At 50.8% G+C, this 21,488-nt stretch overlaps 1 protein-coding gene across 1 annotated transcript in view; it reads left to right on the top strand.

Moving 5' to 3' along the window:
* Window positions 1-21,488, top strand: part of ABCF3 (ATP binding cassette subfamily F member 3) — an 87,995-nt gene that overhangs the window by 17,683 nt on the left and 48,824 nt on the right. The window contains exon 4 of the mRNA XM_075340364.1: window positions 9,981-10,033. Coding sequence (XP_075196479.1) covers window positions 9,981-10,033 — 53 coding nt within the window. The remainder of the gene's footprint in view (window positions 1-9,980; window positions 10,034-21,488) is intronic.

Genomic DNA, 21,488 nt, shown 5'->3' with positions numbered 1-21,488 from the left:
TACTAGGTGTTGGCCCCCCTGGGTGCCGAAGTGTATACTTATATGCTTATTTTGTATACATTTACTTTGTACGGCCGCACTATTTGCTTTTGGCTATATACCCTCACTGATTGCTCTAAGGGGAGACAACAGCATGTCGTCCGCAAAAAGCAAGGGTGCCAAGGCACAGGCTTACTTTGCAACCTGTACCTCATGTGCGGCTATGCTACCTGCAGGTTCCACCTACCCTCATTGTGTGCAATGTTCGGCCCCTGTGACACTCACTCAGCCGGAGTCTCAGCCATTGGTGGGACCCCCGGCCCAGGTGGAACCACCGGCTCCCACTGTCCAGGTGACAGGGACAGAGTTCGCAGTATTCGCTGACAAACTGTCTGAGTCTATGGATAAATGGTCTGCTAAGATACTAGAAGCTTTGCAGTCCAGACCGGTAACACAGGCCCCGGGCACAGTTGAATCATTGACCCCAGGCCCCTCTCGGTTGGAGCAGCAAAGTGCTCCTGGGACGACGCATAGGTCCCACGGTGAGGACTCCGACAGGGACCGCAGTCCCAGACCGACTAAGCGGGCTCGCTGGGAGCTTCCCTCGACTTCATCACACTGTTCAGGGTCTCAGCATGAGGACTCTCTGGAGGATGAAGCGGAGGTGGCAGATCAGGGCTCTGATCCTGACACCACTCTCAACCTTGATACACCTGAAGGGGACGCCATAGTAAACGACCTTATAGCGTCCATCAATCAGGTGTTGAATCTTTCTCTTCTAGCTCCTCCGATTGAGGAGTCAGCTTCTCAGGAGAAATTCCATTTTAGGTTTCCCAAACGTACACGGAGTGGGTTTCTGGATCACTCCGACTTCAGAGATACAGTCCAGAAACACCGAGCCTTTCCAGATAAGCGCTTTACTAAGCGCCTTAATGACACACGTTATCCCTTCCCCCCTGACGTAGTCAAGGGTTGGGCTCAGTGTCCCAAGGTGGATCCTTCAGTCTCTAGATTGGCGGCTAGATCCATAGTTGCAGTGGCAGATGGTGCATCACTCAAGGATGCCACTGACAGGCAGATAGAGCTCTTGATGAAATCCATCTATGAAGCTATTGGCGCGTCCTTTGCTCCGGCATTCGCAGCCGCATGGGCACTCCAAGCTATCTCAGCTTGTCAGTCTGAGATTAATGCAGTCACACGTGCCTCTACTCCGCAGGTTGTGTCCTTAACCTCTCAGGCGTCGGCGTTTGCGTCCTACGCCATGAATGCTGTCCTGGACTCTGCGAGCCGTACGGCGGTAGCATCCGCTAATTCGGTGGCAGTCCGCAGGGCCATGTGGCTACGTGAATGGAAGGCAGACTCTGCTTCCAAAAAGTTCTTAACCGGGTTGCCATTTTCTGGCGAGCGATTGGATGAAATCATTAAACAATCCAAGGGAAAGGACTCGTCCTTACCCCAGTCCAAACCAAACAGACCTCCACAACGGAAGGTACAATCGAGGTTTCGGTCCTTTCGGCCCTCAGCCAGGTCTCAATTCTCCTCGTCCAACAGGCCACAGAAGGGTCAGAGGAACTCTGATTCATGGCGGTCTAAGTCACGTCCTAAAAAGACCGCCGGAGGAACCGCTACCAAAGCGGCCTCCTCATGACTTTCGGCCTCCCCAAACCGCATCCTCGGTCGGTGGCAGGCTCTCCCGCTTTTGCGACGCCTGGTTGCCGCATGTCCAAGACCGATGGGTGAGAGACATTCTGTCCCACGGTTACAGGATAGAGTTCTGCTCTCGTCCTCCGACTCGTTTCTTCAGAACATCTCCACCCCCCGAGCGAGCCGATGCTCTTCTTCAGGCAGTGAGCACTCTGAAGGCAGAGGGAGTGGTGATCCCTGTTCCCCTTCAGCAATTGGGCCACGGTTTTTACTCCAACTTGTTTGTGGTGCCAAAAAAGGACGGATCCTTCCGTCCCGTTCTGGACCTAAAACTGCTCAACAGACACGTGAAAACCAGGCGGTTCCGGATGGAATCTCTCCGCTCCGTCATCGCCTCAATGTCCCAAGGAGACTTCCTAGCATCAATCGACATCAGGGATGCTTATCTCCACGTGCCGATTGCACCAGAGCATCAGCGCTTCCTGCGTTTCGCCATCGGGGACGAACACCTTCAGTTCGTGGCACTGCCTTTCGGCCTGGCGACAGCCCCACGGGTCTTCACCAAGGTCATGGCAACAGTGGTAGCAGTCCTACACTCTCAGGGACACTCGGTGATCCCTTACTTAGACGATCTCCTTGTCAAGGCCCCCTCTCGGGCGGCATGCCAACACAGCCTGAACATTGCTCTGGAGACTCTCCAGAGATTCGGGTGGATCATCAATTTCCCAAAGTCAAAATTGACACCGGCCCAATCACTGACATATCTCGGCATGGAGTTTCATACTCTCTCAGCGATAGTGAAGCTTCCGCTGGACAAACAGCGGTCGCTGCAGACAGGGGTGCAATCTCTCCTTCGAGCCCAGTCGCACCCCTTGAGGCGCCTCATGCACTTCCTAGGGAAGATGGTGGCAGCAATGGAGGCAGTTCCTTTTGCGCAGTTTCATCTGCGTCCACTTCAATGGGACATTCTCCGCAAATGGGACAGGAAGTCGACGTCCCTCGACAGGAACGTCTCCCTTTCTCGGGCAGCCAAGGCCTCCCTTCAGTGGTGGCTTCTTCCCACTTCTCTGTCGAAGGGGAAATCATTCCTGCCCCCATCCTGGGCTGTGGTCACGACGGACGCGAGTCTGTCAGGGTGGGGAGCGGTCTTTCTCCACCACAGGGCTCAGGGTACCTGGACTCAGCCAGAGTCCTCCCTTCAGATCAATGTTCTGGAGATAAGGGCAGTGTATCTAGCCCTAAAGGCGTTCCAGCCGTGGCTGTAAGGCAGGCAGATCTGAATTCAGTCGGACAACGCCACGGCGGTGGCATACATCAATCACCAAGGCGGCACACGCAGTCGGCAAGCCTTCCAGGAAGTTCGGCGGATTCTGCTGTGGGTGGAAGCCACAGCCTCCACCATCTCCGCAGTTCACATCCCGGGCGTAGAAAACTGGGAAGCAGACTTTCTCAGTCGCCAGGGCATGGACGCAGGGGAATGGTCTCTTCACCCGGACGTGTTTCAAGAGATCTGTTGCCGCTGGGGAACGCCGGACGTCGATCTCATGGCGTCTCGGCACAACAACAAAGTCCCGGCATTCATGGCACGGTCTCAAGATCACAGAGCTCTGTCGGCGGACGCATTAGTTCAGGATTGGTCGCAGTTTCGACTCCCTTATGTGTTTCCTCCGCTGGCACTGTTGCCCAGAGTGTTACGCAAGATCAGGTCCGACTGCCGCCGCGCCATCCTCGTCGCTCCAGACTGGCCGAGGAGGTCGTGGTACCCGGATCTGTGGCATCTCACGGTGGGCCAACCGTGGGCACTACCAGACCGACCAGACTTGCTGTCTCAAGGGCCATTTTTCCATCTGAATTCTGCGGCCCTCAACCTGACTGTGTGGCCATTGAGTCCTGGATCCTAGCGTCTTCAGGGTTATCTCAAGAGGTCATTGCCACTATGAGACAGGCCAGGAAACCAACGTCCGCCAAGATCTACCACAGGACGTGGAGGATCTTCTTATCCTGGTGCTCTGATCAGGGTTTTACTCCCTGGCCATTTGCCTTGCCCATTTTTCTGTCCTTCCTTCAATCCGGAATGGAAAAGGGTTTGTCTCTCGGCTCCCTTAAGGGACAAGTCTCGGCGCTCTGTGTTTTTTCAAAAGCGTCTAGCCAGGCTTCCACAGGTACGCACGTTCCTGCAGGGGGTTTGCCACATAGTCCCTCCTTACAAGCGTCCGCTAGAACCCTGGGATCTTAACAGGGTGCTAACGGCTCTTCAGAAACCACCCTTCGAGCCAATGAGGGATATTTCTCTTTCACGCCTTTCGCAGAAGGTGGTCTTCCTAGTGGCAGTCACATCACTTCGGAGAGTGTCTGAGCTAGCAGCGCTGTCATGCAAAGCCCCCTTCCTGGTGTTTCACCAGGATAAGGTGGTTCTGCGTCCGGTCCCGGAATTTCTCCCTAAGGTGGTATCTCCTTTTCATCTCAATCAGGATATCTCCTTACCTTCTTTTTGTCCGCATCCAGTTCACCAATGTGAAAAGGATTTGCACTTGTTGGATCTGGTGAGAGCACTCAGACTCTACATTTCTCGTACGGCGCCCCTGCGCCGCTCGGATGCGCTCTTTGTCCTTGTCGCTGGCCAGCGTAAAGGGTTGCAGGCTTCTAAGTCAACCTTGGCTCGGTGGATCAAGGAGCCAATTCGAGAAGCCTACCGTTCTTCTGGGCTTCCGGTTCCTTCAGGGCTGAAGGCCCATTCTACCAGAGCCGTGGGTGCGTCCTGGGCTTTGCGGCACCAGGCTACGGCTCAGCAGGTGTGTCAGGCGGCTACCTGGTCGAGTCTGCACACTTTCACGAAACACTATCAAGTGCATACCTACGCTTCGGCAGATGCCAGCCTAGGTAGGCGAGTCCTTCAGGCGGCAGTTGCCCACCTGTAGGAAGGGGGCCATTTTACGGCTCTTTTACCGAGGTATTCTTTTACCCACCCAGGGACTGCTTTTGGACGTCCCAATTATCTGGGTCTCCCAATGGAGCGACAAAGAAGAAGGGAATTTTGTTTACTTACCGTAAATTCCTTTTCTTCTAGCTCCAATTGGGAGACCCAGCACCCGCCCCTGTTCCCTTCGGGCTGTTGTTCTTTTGTGTACACATGTTGTTCATGTTGAATTGTTCTTTTGGTTCATGGTTTCAGTTCTCCGAACATCCTTCGGATTGAATTTACCTTAGACCAATTTATAACTTTCCTCCTTCCTGCTTTTGCACCAAAACTGAGGAGCCCGTGATGCACGGGGGGGTGTATAGGCAGAGGGGAGGGCTTTACACTTTTAAGTGTAATACTTTGTGTGGCCTCCGGAGGCAGAAGCTATACACCCAATTGTCTGGGTCTCCCAATTGGAGCTAGAAGAAAAGGAATTTACGGTAAGTAAACAAAATTCCCTTTTTTCTAGTGCGCACAGAGCCTAAGAGTGTACATTTGCTGGGCTCCCTAAATAACAACACACAGCCATTAATGTCTAAACCACTGGCAACAAAAGTGAGTACATATCTAAGTGAAAATGGCCAAATTGTGCCCAAATGTATCAATGTTTTGTGTGGCCACCATTCTTTTCAAGCATTGCCTTAACCCTCTCGGGCATGGAGTTCACTAGAGCTTCACAGGAGCCACTAGATCCTCTTCCACTACTCTGACAATATTACCTTGCGCTCCTCCATCTTCCATTTGAGGATGCCCCACAGATACTCAATAGGGTTTAGGTCTGGAGACATGCTTGGTCAGTCCAGCATCTTCACCCTCAGTTTCTTTAGCAATGCAGTGGTCGTCTTGTAGATGTGTTTGGGATTATGTTGGAATACTGCCCTGTGGCCTAGTTTCAAAAGAGAGGGGATCGTACTCTGCTTCAGTAAGTTCCAGTACATGTTGGCATTCATGATTTCCTAATGAACTGTAGCTCCCCACAGCCAGCAGCACTCATGCAGCCCCAAACCATGACACTCCCATCATCATGCTTGACTGTAGACAAGACACACTTGTCTTTGTACTTCTCACCTGGCTGCCGCCCCCACACGTGACACCATCTGAAAGAAATAGGTTTTTTATCTCCTCAAACCACGAGACATGTTTCCAGTAATGCATGTTGTTAATCTGCTTTCCGTCAGCAAACTATTTGCATTCTTTTTTGTCCATCATATTCAAAAGCTGCTTCCTTTTGGGATTACAGCTATCCAAACCAATTTGATGCAGTGTGCAGAATATGGTCTGAGCAGTGACAGGCTGATTCCCCCACCACCACCTTTAACCCCTTAACGACCCATGACGTACTATTTACGTCATGGATCGTGTGCCGGTAAGCCCCGCTCCCTGCCGCCGGCAGGCAGCGGTGAGACGCGCACATATCAGCTGTTATCAACAGCTGATATGTGTGCCTGCTAGCCGCGGGTGGAATCGCTTCCACCCGCGGCCATTAATCCCTTACATTTCGCTGCCAAAGTCTTGGCAGCGATATGTATATGGGCACCGCCATGACAGTGACTTACCCCGCCCCCACCGGAAGTCACGTGACATGATCACGTGACTTTCGGCAGTTGCCATGGTAGCACAGGGTCATGTGATGACGCCTAGAGCTAACATGAGTCACTTCCTCTCAATGCCGGAATACAGCCGGCATTGAAAGTGAAGCAGCAAATCTGCAGTTCTCAGCTCTGTAGCTGAGATCTGCAGATAGTGCAGAGCGATCGGATTGCTGATCGCAATAGCCCCCTAGGGGGACTAGTAAAATAAAAAAAAAAAAAAAGTTTTAAAAAATTAAAAAAACCTAAAAGTTCAAATCACCCCCCTTTCACCCCGTTGAAAATTAAAGGGTTAAAAAAATAAAAAATACACACATTTGGTATCGCCACGTTCAGAAATGCCCGATCTATCAAAATATAAAATCAATGAATCTGATCAGTAAACGGCGTAGCGGCAAAAAAATTCCAACCGCCAAAATTACGTTTTTTGGTCGCCGCAAATTTTGCGCAAAATGCAATAACAGGCGATCAAAACGTAGCATCTGCGCAAAAATTGTACCGTTAAGAACGTCAGGTCGAGACGCAAAAAATAAGCAATCACTGAGCCTCAGATCCTGAAAAATGAGAACGCTACGGGTTTTGGAAAATGGCGCAAAACGTGCGCCATGTTTTTTGGACAAGCTTGTGAATTTTTTTTAACCCCTTAGATACAAGTAAACCTATACATGTTTGGTGTCTACAAACTCGCACTGACCTGAGGCATCATACCCACACATCAGTTTTACCATATAGTGAACACGGTGAATAAAATATCCCAAAAACTATTGTACAATCCCACTTTTTTTGCAAATTTTCCGCACTTGGAATTTTTTTGCCGTTTTCCAGTACACTATATGGTAAAACTTATGGTTTTATTTAAAAGTACAACTCGTCCCGCAAAAAACAAGCCCTCATATGGCAAGATTGATGGAAAAATAAAAAAGTTACGCCTCTCGGAAGAAGGGGAGCAAAACGCAAAAACGGAAAGTGCCCGGGGGCTGAAGGGATTAATCTGTGCAGCATTGCTGGCAGCACTGATAAGTTTATTTTCAAAAAGACAACCTCTGTATATGACGCTGAGCACATGCACTCAACTTCTTTAGTCGCCCATGTTGAGGCCTGTTCTGAGTGGAACCTGTCTTGTTAAACTGTTCTATGGTCTTGGCCACCGTGCTACAGCCCAGTATCAGGGTGTTGGCAAGCTTCTTATAGCCTAGGCCATCTTTATGTAGGATAAAAAATATATTTTTTTTCTGCTCCTCAGAGAATTCTTCCAGTGACCACCATGAGAGAGTATGGGAGCGATAACACAAACTTTACCACACCTGTTGCCTATTCACATCTGACACCTTGTGATACTAATGAGTCACATGATACCAGGGAGGGAAAATGGCTAATTGGGCACAAATTGGCTATTTTCACTTGGTTGGGTTCTCACTTTCGCAGCCAGAGGTTTAGACATAACTGTGTATTTAGTTATTTAGAAGGCACAACGAATTTACACTTATACAAGATGTACACTGACTACTTTACATTGTATCTAGGTGTCAGATCTTCAGTGTTGTCCCATGAAAAGATATAACAAATTACTTACAAAAATGTGAGAGGTGTACTCTTTTGTGATATATTGTATGTCTATTTATGCCATAAATGCACTCATGTCTAATTCTGATTACTTGATGTCCCTTTGCACATTACGGCCGGGATATCTGTTTTGCAAAAATCTTATTTTTTATTATTATTATTATTATTATTATTATTATTATTATTATTATTATTTTATCAAAAGAATTGAATTTCAACAGGTAAAAAAAGATATATCCTTTAAGGCAGGGCTGGGCAAAGTGTGGCCTCTTGCTGTTCCAGTCCGGCCCGTGGACCAAGCCAGCCAAAGGGCTGAATACTGTGGACTGTGGCAACATCGTGCCCGCCCCACCTCCTGTGCTGCCTTATGTCACTGCTAGAGCTGGGCGGACTTGCAGAAAACCGGGACAGAGACCCCCCCTGCTAAATTAAACACCCCACCCCCCCTCCCCAAAAAAAAACCTGCATCCGGTCCTTAATCTGGTACCCATATTAGTCTATGGGAACCAGAAACTCGTAAATTAAAAATGTTTGGTAGAAGGAGATAGGGGGTAGGAGCGCGCGCGGTGTACTCATCAAAGCTTCGTGTCATGGCAGCAAGCTGCAGTCACTTTCACTTCCAGAGATGACAATTGACCCTCATTTGAATATTCACTGCTTTCCCTGCACACCGCCGCATGTTATTGATTGCAGTTATATGCACCCCCACCCTGAGTGGCAGTGTGGCAGCTGACTGCAACTAATCACATACGCCAGGACGGCCGGTAGGCAGAGAAAGCAGTGTAAATGTGGGAGAGTATCGTGGTATAAAAATACAGTAATAAATAAAACAATCGGCGCAGGTTCCACGTATTCTGAAACTAGCACAGATAAAACCCACGGCTGTAGCACCCAGCTGTCGGGCTTTATTATGGCTGTGTATCAAAATAAGGCTAGTGTCACACACGTGTGCGAGTCTCGCATCGCATCACCCGCCAGCCGCACACTCTCCTGAGAGGAGCGGATCGGCTGCATGTATTTCTACGCAGTTGCATGCTCGTGTCCAGAGAGTGTGCGGCTGCCTGGTGATGCAAGCCGATACTCAAGCGAGTCATACAGCTCGTGTGAGTGCACTGTAACTCTGGAGTCACACTTGCGCGAGTTTCGCATCTTATTATCTGGCACGGCCTGACTCTCTCCGTACATGAACGTGCAGCTGCATAGAACTGCATTCAGCCGATCCGCTCCTGTCAGGAGAGTGTGCGTGGCTGTGCCGGGTGATGCGATGCAAGACTCATGCAGATCCCTTTCTAAGTGTGACTCCAGCCTAAGAGGAACCGCATGCGGCTTTTTTTTATTTTTTAAATATGTAATAAAAAAAAAAGACGTGCGGTCCCCACAATTTTGATATTCAGCCAAGATAAAGCTGACAGCTGGGGACGTTATTCTCAGGCTGGGCCTTCCCCAGGGGGCTGTGTGGGAGCTCATGCTGTATATAGGGGCTGTGTGGGGACTCATACTGTAAATAGGGGGCTATGTGGGGGCTCATAATGTAAATATGGGGTTGTATGGGGCTCATCCTGTATGTAGGGGGTTGTGTGAGGGCTCATACTGTATGTAGCGGGTACTATTTGTGCTCATACTGTATATAAAGAGATATCGGCATACTTAATTCTGCTTAATAGTAAGTGATACAATTAATACAAAAAGATAATTTTAATATCTTAATAGTAACATTGAGCCAAATTAATTTCAGCCTATTGGTTCAGCCCTCCACACCAGTCAGTCTTCCATGTGGGGAAAATGAATTGCCCACCCCTTCCCTAAGGAGATGGGGAATATTTACTTTTATCCATCTGCAAATCTGATGCTTCTGATCAAGAGTTACAGGCTTGCAGATCTCCCACATGTGATATGGACAAGGCCTAATTTGGCACTTGATAATTCCGTTTCTACAGTTTTATTTGCTACCATATGGGAAGCAGAACACTGATTAGAGAGAACCAGTCAGTACATCTCCCTTCTGGACTTTTTCAGAAGATTCTGTTCTTTTACCTTTTTGTTCTTTGTCCAATAATCTAAAATATTGTAAGATTGAATTTGCATTATTTTAATAAGGATTTGTACTACAGGACTGTCATATAGCAATGTAACACCTCTATCTTTCAATGATTGTCAACACTTTCATGGTAAACCCCAATAAAGAAATGTTGTATATTGTATATGGATTTAAATTACTTTTCTTTTTATTTCTCCCCCTCTTTCAGATGTGGACCCTCAGGTCTTGAGTGTCTTATTAATGAAAAAGGACCAGTCTTCTGTAAGATATATTTTTTTTATCTTTCAAAATGAATGTCTGTTAAGGGTGAGCTTGTAGCGTTATAAGACCTAATCATTATCACATTATCTATGTTGCAGGGGCTGTCCGGAACCATGTAAGAATTTTTTGGTAAATCCATAGGTTATGCCATACAGTGGAACCTTGGTTTACGAGAACAATCCGTTCTGGGAGTGTGCTTGTAAACCAAGTTACTCGTCTAGCAAAGCAAAATTTCCCATAGGAAATAATGCAAGCTCAGACAACTCGTTCCACAACTTGTTCAATGTCCCATCCTGGTCCCCTATTGTGCCATTCCACACATGCACGCACACACACATATTATGCTCACCTTACCTTCCGTTCCCTCGCCGGATTCATGGTTCTTGTAGTTCGACGGTACAGGATGTGTATCGGGTAACCATCGCGACAGTGGAGGAACGTCCGTCAAAGGCCGGAGCCGCTTGCCTCTGATGGGCCAGCGTGCTACCTTTTTGAGTAGCGGCTAACAGCGGAAGTTCCTCTATCGTCTCAATGGTTACCCGATACACATCCTGTACTGTCGAACTACAAGAACCAAGAGGCCGGCGATGGAACGGAAGGTAAGGTGAGCATAGTATGTGTGTTTGTGTGGACTGCAAGAGCAGGTCAGAGCGCGGTTAAAGTACGGAACTGGAAGTGTGTGCGGTGAGTATTTGCTCGTACAGCAAAGCTTGCTCATAAACTGAGTTACAAATTTACAGCAAGCTTTTCTCGTATAGCGAAATACTCGTAAACTGAAGTTCCACTCGTATATGTCTGAAAGATGCATGGCACACCACTTGGACTAGTATCTGTATTGATACATCAGGAATGAAAGTGATCACAAATCTGGCTTTCTTCATCTGAGAATTGCAGACTTGCTCTCCAGTTTTTGTGCATGTGCAGCTACCTCTCCAGTGATAGCCCGGTAGGGCCTGCATTTTGTGCACATTTATGGCATATCTTATGTGTATAAGTAAAAAGAAACTTGAGGACCGTGGACTGAGGTTTTATACTGTGAGCATTGACTTATTGAGTAAATAATGTGAGAAGAGTGATAAAAATGATACACAAAGTGAGAGGAATCAATGTAATAGAATGATGTCTAACGAGACAAAACTAGTGTACAGGGGACTATGTTGGTCATACAGTATAGGACCAATCGGCATATATCAATGGAAACAAGGGATGAACAAAAACCAACAAAACGGTCCATGAATGAAGGTAAAATATACTTTATTAAACAACCAAATATAAAAAGGAATAGATCCCACAAGCAATGAATAAGATTGTAATCCAACAAAAAAATAACAATGAAGTCAACAATTACTGGAGCACGAAGATGTGACTTTTTTTTTTTTTTAAACGATTGCCCCAAAAAAATAATCAATATTGAGCAAAAATGGGTGCATTACATGAATGACTAACGTGCACAAAAATATCTAGCAGCAACAGCTGCACATGTACAAAAATTATTGTCAGAATATAAAGATAAATATCTGTGAAGTAGAGTAGAGATGAACAATGAAACAAATGTGTATATAACTATATCAGAGTACAGGTGTAAGTAATAGTAAATGTGATAGGCAATTAGGTGTAAACAAAAAAATATTTCTCTGACGCCTCATTGGGGGACACAGGACCATGGGTGTTATGCTGCCTATCCATAGGAGGACACTAAGTAGATGCAAAAGCATAGCTCCTCCTCTGCAATATACATCCCCTGGCTGGGCCAGGCAACCTCAGTTTTAGCTTAGTGTCTGTAGGAGGCACATCTTTCAAGGTTTTGTTACTTTTTGAGGGCGACTGTTTCCTTTTGGGACCGATCTCCCAATACCATCAACGGGCGGGAACGCGGAGTGTTGCCTCCACGTACCCCCTCCTGCGACGCTGGATCCTGGGCTGCCTTTTACTGGACGACGGGTCCCACAGACACCAATTTTTCCAGAGCCCAGGGAAGAGACACAAGAAAAATTCCTCAGCCCCTCTTTGCAGGCTCTGAGTTGAACATGGCACCTGTGTGGCCGGACACAGCAAGCTGACTCTGCTATTTCCACTGCCTGGACTGAGGCAGTGTTAAGGTTAGTCCCCCCCCTGACTGGTTTCCCAGAGAACGGAGAAAAGACGGTGCAGGGAAGGCTCCCAGGACTACTGAATTTACAGTATTTATTATGAGAAAGTCCCTTGCTGATTGCAAGGAGGAGAGCCCCAGGGATCCTGAATACACAATGTTAATTTTTCTGTAACTGCGTGCTGGCTGGAGGAGGGGGAAGTCCCTCGCTGTTTGCAGAAAATCCTGCACAGATAATTTCTTTGTCGCTCCATTGGCAGACCCAGACAATTGGGGTGTATAGCTTCTGCCTCCGGAGGCCACACAAAGTATTACACTTTAAAAAGTGTAACCCCTCCCCTCTGCCTATACACCCTCCCGTGCATCACGGGCTCCTCAGTTTTGTGCTTTGTGTTGAAGGAGGACAGCCTGGCCGTTGCTCTGGAGACTCTCCAGAGGTTCGGGTGGATCATCAATTTCCCAAAGTCAAAATTGACTCCGGCCCAATCACTGACTTACCTCGGGATGGAGTTTCATACTCTCTCAGCGATAGTCAAGCTTCCGCTGGACAAACAGCGTTCGCTGCAAGCTGGGGTGCACTCTCTCCTTCGGGCCCAGTCACACCCCTTGAGGCGCCTCATGCACTTCCTGGGGAAGATGGTGGCAGCGATGGAGGCAGTCCCCTTTGCGCAGTTTCATCTGCGTCCACTCCAATGGGACATTCTCCGCAAATGGGACAGGAGGTCGACGTCCCTAGACAGGAACGTCTCCCTTTCTCTGGCAGCCAAAACCTCTCTTCAGTGGTGGCTTCTTCCCACTTCTCTGTCGAAGGGAAAATCCTTCCTGCCCCCATCCTGGGCTGTGGTCACGACGGACGCGAGTCTGTCAGGGTGGGGAGCGGTTTTTCTCCACCACAGGGCTCAGGGGACCTGGACTCCGACAGAGTCCGCCCTTCAGATCAATGTTCTGGAGATAAGGGCAGTGTACCTAGCCCTAAAGGCGTTCCATCGGTGGCTGGAGGGCAGGCAGATCCGCATACAGTCGGACAACGCCACGGCGGTCGCGTACATCAACCACCAGGGCGGCACGCGCAGCCGCCAAGCCTTCCAAGAAGTTCGGCGGATTCTGCTGTGGGCGGAGACCACAGCCTCCACCATCTCCGCAGTTCACATCCCGGGCGTAGAAAACTGGGAAGCAGACTTTCTCAGTCGCCAGGGCATGGACGCAGGGGAATGGTCTCTTCACCTGGACGTGTTTCAAGAGATCTGTTGCCGCTGGGGGACGCCGGACGTCGACCTCATGGCGTCTCGGCACAACAACAAAGTCCCGGCATTCATGGCACGGTCTCAAGATCACAGAGCTCTGGCGGCGGACGCATTAGTTCAGGATTGGTCGCAGTTTCGACTGCCTTATGTATTTCCTCCTCTAGCAATGCTGCCCAGAGTGTTACGCAAGATCAAGTCCGACTGCCGCCGCGCCATCCTCGTCGCTCCAGACTGGCCGAGGAGGTCGTGGTACCCGGATCTGTTGCACCTCACGGTGGGTCAACCGTGGGCACTCCCAGACCGACCAGACTTGCTGTCTCAAGGGCCATTTTTCCATCTGAATTCTGCGGCCCTCAACCTGACTGTGTGGCCATTGAGTCCTGGCTACTAGCGTCCTCAGGCTTATCTCAAGATGTCATTGCCACTATGAGACAGGCCAGGAAACCAACGTTCGCCAAGATCTATCATAGGACTTGGAGGATCTTCTTATCCTGGTGCTCTGATCAGGGTTTTACTCCCTGGCCGTTTGCCTTACCCACTTTTCTTTCTTTCCTTCAATCCGGAATGGACAAGGGGTTGTCTCTCGGCTCTCTCAAGGGACAAGTATCGGCGCTATCCGTATTTTCTTTTTCGCTCCTAATTGGGAGACCCAGACAGTGGGTGTATAGCTACTGCCCTCTGGAGGCCGCACAAAGAACTACACTCAAAAGTGTAAGGCCCCTCCCCTTCTGGCTATACACCCTCCCGTAGGAGTACAGATTCCTCAGTTTTAGCTTTGTGCGCAAGGAGGTCAGACACGCACGCATAGCTCCATTGTTTTTAGTCAGCAGCAGCTGCTGACTATGTCGGATGGAAGAAAAGAGGGCCCATACAGGGCTCCCAGCATGCTCCCTTCTCACCCCACTGTATGTCGGAGGTGTTTGTAAGGTTGAGGTACCCATTGCGGGTACGGCGGCAGGAGCCCACATGCTGATTCCTTCCCCATCCCTTTTTACAGGGCTCTGGGTGAAGTGGGATTTACTGGTCTCCAGGCACTGAGACCGTGCTCCATCTACAGCCCCTGGAGAAGATGCTGGATGGAGCGGAGTACATCAGGGACATGGCCCTGCTTCCTCAAGGTACTCTGTGTCCCCGTGCAGGCGCTCACACCGCAGCATGCTGGGTGTTGTAGTGCGCCGGGGGACAGCAGCGCTACGGCGCTTGTGCCATGGCCTCATTCAGCTTCGCTGAAGCAGGCACACTTATAGGAATCGGTCGCGCCGGCCGCTGGGACTGCGGCGCGGCTTGCACTTGTGGTGCGCCGGGGACTTCAGCGCGGCCCGCGCTTTTACGGCGGCCGCGCTGATAACTCGAGTCCCCGGCTTTTGCGGCCTGCTTCCGTTCGTTCCCGCCCCCGGACCTGCCAGTCAGGAGAGGGGCGGGACGCTGGCCACGTCTAGGAATCGGTCACGCCGGCCGCTGGGACTGCGGCGCGGCTGGCACTTGTGGTGCGCCGGGGACTTCAGCGCGGCCCGCGCTTTTACGGCGGCCGCGCTGATAACTCGAGTCCCCGGCTTTTGCGGCCTGCTTCCGTTCGTTCCCGCCCCCAGACCTGCCAGTCAGGAGAGGGGCGGGACGCTGGCCAGTGCATCAGCGCCGAGGGCTGGAGTCGTTTTTACATACTCCAGCCCTCACAATCGGCACAGAGGGGACACTGTTTCCCGCACTTTTGTTTGGGAACTCCCACGGACCGCCCCTCTCCACAGACGCCGGCAGCCATTCCTGCTGACACGCTGCGCTGCAGAGGGGAGCCGGGGAGACCCAGACAAGGAATTCTGCAGCCTCTTACCCGCTATTCAGCGGGCGGTAAGCAGCCCTCAGGGCTCACCCCCTCTTGTGCCAGTAGTATTCTTAGTATTTTGTTTCTACAAATACTTTGTATTGCATAGCGCTGGTCGCCCTTTGGCTATAGACTCTCTCACATTGCAGAGAGCCAGCAGCATGTCGCCCGTAAAACGCAAGGGTGCCAAGGCGCAAACATTATATGCTTCCTGCACCGCATGTGGGACTTTTCTACCGGCAGGCTCCACGGACCCCCATTGTGTGCAGTGCTCGGCCCCTGCGGCGCTTGCACAGTCGGGACCTCTGCTGGACGTGACCCAGGGTGTACCACCTGTGAATGCTGTCCAGGTGACAGGAACTGAGTTTGCAGCTTTTGCTGACAGAATGTCTCTCACTATGTCACAAATTCTTGACACTTTGCGAGCTAGGCCTGTACTTCAGGCCACGGACACTGTGCAATCATTGCCCCCTGGTCCCCCTCAGCTCCAAGCTCCGGGACGGGCATATACACCTCAGGGTGAAGACTCTGACTCGGACGATGGCCCCGGGCAGCCTAAGCGGGCTCGCTATGACGGGCCTTCACATTCATCTCAATGGTCAGGATCCCAGCGAGATGAATCTATGGGTGATGAGGCGGACGTAACTGATCAGGATTCTGATCCTGGGACCGCTCTCAATCTAGATACACCAGATGGTGACGCCATAGTTAATGATCTTATATTTAACATCAATAAGATGTTAAATATTTCCCCACCAGCTCCTCTTGTGGAGGAGTCAGCTTCGCAGCACGAGAGAATCCATTTCAGATACCCTAAGCGTACTTTAAGCACTTTTCTGGACCACGCTGACTTTAGAGACGCAATCCAGAAACCCCACGCTTATCCTGAAAGGCGTTTTCCTAAACGGCTTAAAGATACACGCTATCCTTTTCCCCCTGAGGTGGTCAAGGGTTGGACCCAGTGTCCAAAAGTGGATCCTCCAATTTCCAGGCTTGCAGCTAGATCCTTGGTTGCAGTTAAAGATGGAGCGGCACTTAAAGATGCCACTGACAGGCAGATGGAGCTCTGGCTGAAATCCATCTATGAAGCGATTGGAGCGTCATTAGCGCCTTCTTTTGCAGCCGTATGGGCACTCCAAGCTATCTCAGCCGGGCTTGCGCGAGTTGACTCCGTCACACGTGCATTTGCCCCGCAGGTAGCACCATTGACCTCGCAAATGGCGGCATTCGCGTCGTACGCGATTAATGCTGTTCTTGACGCTACAAGCCGCACGGCAGTGGCGTCAGCCAACTCCGTTGTTTTGCGTAGGGCACTGTGGTTGAGACATTGGAAAGCAGATTCTCATTCCAAGAAGTGCTTAACCAATTTGCCTTTTTCTCGTGACCGATTGTTTGGAGAGCGTTTGGATGAAATCATCAAACACTCCAAGGGTAAGGACTCATCCTTACCGCAACACAGACAAAACAGACCCCAACAGAGGAAGGGTCAGTCTGGTTATCGGTCCTTTCGAGGACCGGGCAGGTCCCAATTCGCCTCGTCAAAAAAGACTCAAAAAGACCAGAGACGCTCAGATTCTTGGAGGTCTCAGTCACGCCCAAAAAGGACAGCCGGAGGAACCGTTGCCAAGACGGCGTCCTCCTGACTTGCGGTCTCCGATTCCCACACCCGCGGTCGGTGGGAGGCTTTCCCACTTTGGCGACATCTGGCTGTCACACGTCAAAGACCGTTGGGTGAGGGATATTCTGTCTCACGGGTACAGGATAGAGTTCAGTTCTCGTCCGCCAACTCGTTTCTTCAGAACTTCTCCACCACCAGACCGAGCCGATGCTCTGTTCCAGGCGGTGGCCGCTCTAAAGGCGGAAGGAGTGGTGACCTCCGTCCCTCTTCAGGAACAAGGTCACGGTTTTTACTCCAATCTGTTTGTGGTCCCAAAAAAGGACGGATCGTATCGGCCCGTCCTGGATCTAAAGTTGCTCAACAGACACGTAAAAGTCAGGAGGTTCCGGATGGAATCCCTACGCTCCGTCATAGCCTCAATGTCTCAAGGAGATTTTCTAGCATCAATAGATATCAAAGATGCGTATCTCCACGTGCCGATCGCACCAGAGCATCAGCGTTTCCTACGCTTCGTCATACACGACGAACACCTGCAGTTCGTAGCGTTACCTTTCGGTCTGGCAACAGCCCCCCGGGTCTTCAGCAAAGTCATGGCAGCAGTAGTAGCTGTTCTGCACTCGCAGGGTCACTCGGTCATCCCGTATCTAGACGACCTGCTTATAAAGGCACCCTCTCAAGAGGCATGCCAACACAGTCTGAAGGTGGCACTAGACACTCTCCAGAGTTTCGGGTGGATTATCAACTTTCCAAAGTCTCATCTAACCCCGACCCAATCTCTGACTTATCTTGGCATGGAGTTTCATACTCTCTCAGCGATAGTGAAGCTTCCACTGGACAAGCAGTGCTCGCTACGGACTGGAGTGCAATCTCTCCTTCAGAGCCAGTCGCACTCACTGAGGCGCCTCATGCATTTCCTAGGAAAGATGGTAGCAGCAATGGAGGCAGTCCCGTTCGCGCAGTTTCATCTGCGCCCTCTACAATGGGACATTCTACGCCAATGGGACGGGAAATCGACGTCCCTCGACAGGACTGTCTCCCTCTCTCAGACTGCCAAGGACTCTCTGCGTTGGTGGCTTCTCCCCACCTCATTGTCACAGGGAAAGTCGTTCCTTCCCCCGTCCTGGGCAGTGGTCACGACGGATGCGAGCCTATCAGGGTGGGGAGCGGTGTATCTCCACCACAGGGCTCAGGGGATGTGGACTCTGGAAGAGTCCACCCTGCAGATCAATGTTCTGGAAATCAGAGCAATCTATCTTGCCCTGCGAGCCTTCCAACAATGGCTGGAAGGCAAGCAGATTCGGATTCAGTCGGACAATTCCACGGCGGTGGCGTACATCAACCACCAAGGGGGAACACGCAGTCGCCAAGCTTTTCAAGAAGTCCAACGGATTCTGACGTGGGTGGAAAGCAGAGCGTCCACCATATCCGCAGTTCACATCCCAGGCGTGGAAAACTGGGAAGCAGACTTTCTCAGTCGCCAGGGCATGGACGCAGGAGAATGGTCCCTTCACCCGGACGTGTTTCAGCAGATCTGTTGCCGCTGGGGGACGCCGGACGTCGATCTGATGGCGTCACGGCACAACAACAAGGTCCCAGTTTTCATGGCACGGTCTCACGATCACCGAGCGCTGGCGGCAGACGCCTTGGTTCAGGATTGGTCGCAATTCCGACTCCCCTATGTGTTCCCACCTCTAGCATTGTTACCCAGAGTTCTCCGGAAAATCAGGTCCGACTGCCATCGAGCCATTCTCGTCGCTCCAGACTGGCCAAGAAGGTCGTGGTACCCGGATCTGTGGCATCTCACGGTAGGCCAACCGTGGGCACTACCAGACCGTCCAGATTTGCTGTCTCAAGGGCCGTTTTTCCATCTGAATTCTGCGGCCCTGAACCTGACTGTGTGGCCATTGAGTCCTGGATCCTAGCGGCCTCAGGTTTATCTCATGAAGTTGTTGCCACAATGAGACAGGCTAGAAAACCATCCTCAGCTAAGATCTATCACAGGACGTGGAAGATATTCTTAGCTTGGTGCTTGGCTCAAGGGTTTTCTCCCTGGCCATTTGCATTGCCAATTTTTCTTTCCTTCCTGCAGTCTGGGTTGGAAAAAGGTTTGTCGCTTAGCTCTCTTAAGGGTCAAGTCTCCGCGCTATCCGTATTCTTTCAGAAGCGCTTGGCACGGCTTTCTAAAGTACGCACGTTTCTCCAAGGAGTTTGTCATATCGTTCCTCCTTACAGACGGCCATTGGAACCCTGGGATCTAAACAAGGTTCTCATTGCTCTCCAGAAGCCGCCTTTCGAGCCTTTGAAAGAGGTTTCCCTTTCTCGGCTTTCACAAAAAGTAGTTTTTCTTGTGGCGGTCACGTCTCTTCGAAGAGTGTCCGAGCTAGCGGCGTTATCTTGCAAATCTCCCTTCCTGGTGTTTCACCAAGACAAGGTAGTACTGCGTCCAATTCCAGAGTTTTCTCCCAAGGTGGTTTCTTCCTTTCATCTCAATCAGGATATCACTTTGCCATCTTTGTGTCCGCATCCAGTTCACCAATTTGAAAAAGGTTTACATCTGTTGGACCTGGTGAGAGCACTCAGGATTTACATTTCTCGCACGGCGTCTCTACGCCGTTCTGATGCGCTCTTTGTCCTAGTCGCTGGTCAGCATAAGGGATCGCAAGCTTCCAAATCCACCCTGGCGCGGTGGATCAAGGAACCAATTCTTCACACATACCGTTCTGCTGGGCTTCCGATTCCATCTGGACTGAAGGCCCATTCTACCAGAGCCGTGGGTGCGTCCTGGGCATTGCGGCATCAGGCTACGGCTCAGCAAGTGTGCCAGGCGGCTACCTGGTCGAGTCTGCACACGTTTACCAAACACTATCAAGTGCATACCTACGCTTCGGCAGATGCCAGCCTAGGTAGACAGGTCCTTCAGGCGGCGGTGGCCCACCTGTAGGAAGAGGCTGTCTGACAGCCCGTTCATGTGGTATCTTTTTACCCACCCAGGGACTGCTTTTGGACGTCCCACTGTCTGGGTCTCCCAATTAGGAGCGAAAAAGAAGGGAATTTTGTTTACTTACCGTAAATTCCTTTTCTTCTAGCTCCAATTGGGAGACCCAGCACCCGCCCTATTTGTTCTTAGGGTTTCGTTTTTTCGGGTGCACATGTTGTTCATGTTGTTTCTTAAGTTCTCCGATCGTGTTATCGGATTGAATTTGTTTTTGAAACTGTTATTGGCTTTCCTCCTTCTTGCTTTGGTACTAAAACTGAGGAATCTGTACTCCTACGGGAGGGTGTATAGCCAGAAGGGGAGGGGCCTTACACTTTTAAGTGTAGTTCTTTGTGCGGCCTCCAGAGGGCAGTAGCTATACACCCACTGTCTGGGTCTCCCAATTGGAGCTAGAAGAAAAGGAATTTACGGTAAGTAAACAAAATTCCCTTCTTTTCAAAAGCGTCTAGCCAGGCTTCCGCAGGTCCGCACGTTCCTGCAGGGAGTTTGCCACATAGTCCCACCTTACAAGAGGCCGCTGGAACCATGGGATCTTAACAGAGTGCTAAAGGCTCTTCAGAAACCACCTTTCTTTGTCGCTCCATTGGGAGACCCAGACAATTGGGTGTATAGCTTCTGCCTCCGGAGGCCACACAAAGTATTACACTTTAAAAAGTGTAACCCCTCCCCTCTGCCTATACACCCTCCCGTGCATCACGGGCACATCAGTTTTTTGCTTTGTGTTGAAGGAGGCACACATTCACGCAAGCTCCACATTTTAGTCAGCAGCAGCTGCTGACTTTATCGGATGGAAGAAAAGAGGGCCCCTAAGAGGGCTCCCGGCATGCTCCCTTCTCACCCTACTATTGTCGGCGGTGCTGTTAAGGTCGAGGTACCCATTGCGGGTACAAAGGCTGGAGCCACATGCCGTTATCCTTCCCCATCCCTTAGAGGCTCTGGGAGAAGTGGGATCCTAACCGGTCACCATGCACTGGGACCGGGCTCCCTCCGCAGCCCCTGGGGGAATCTGACGGACAGGAGACCGGGTATCATCAGGGACAGGCCCTGCTTCTCAGAGGTACTCTGTGTCCCCTTGGGGACGGCGCATAGAGCGCCTGTGTAACAGACGCTGCAGCGGCTGCTGTGTGTTTTGTGTCGCCGGGACTACCGCGCCGACCGCGCCTGTTTGCCGGCCGCGTTACTAAATTTAGTCCCCGGCTTCTGCGGCCTAGTACCACATACTCCCGCCCCCGGGCCTGCCAGTCAGGGGTAAGGGCGGGACGCTAGACTGGACGTCAGCGGTGAGGGCTGGAGCATACTTCGGTATCCTCCCCCCCTCACTGAGCACTGTGGGGCACCAGATTCCCGCACTTTATGAGGCACGCCCACGGCTCCCTCCTCCTCTGAGAACGCTGGCAGCCATTGTTATCACACTTCTGCCGGTGGAGAACTTCAGACCGAGCTCCACAGCTCTGGGAGGCCCAGGCAGGGAATCTGGTGGACACACAACCGCTGTGGGCGGTCGGTAAGCCGCACCGGTTTCCAGGTGCTGGCCCCCCTGGGTGCCGAAGTATATATATATTGTATACATTTGCGCTGTTCGGCCGCATTATTTGCTTTTGGCTATATACCCTCACTGATTGCTCTAAGAGGAGACAACAGCATGTCGTCCGCAAAAAGCAAGGGTGCCAAGGCACAGGCTTATTTTGCA

Source organism: Anomaloglossus baeobatrachus, chromosome 3 (genome assembly GCF_048569485.1).
Source record: "Anomaloglossus baeobatrachus isolate aAnoBae1 chromosome 3, aAnoBae1.hap1, whole genome shotgun sequence".
In the NCBI taxonomy this organism is placed as follows: domain Eukaryota; kingdom Metazoa; phylum Chordata; class Amphibia; order Anura; family Aromobatidae; genus Anomaloglossus; species Anomaloglossus baeobatrachus.
This window is presented reverse-complemented; position numbering and strand designations above follow the sequence as displayed.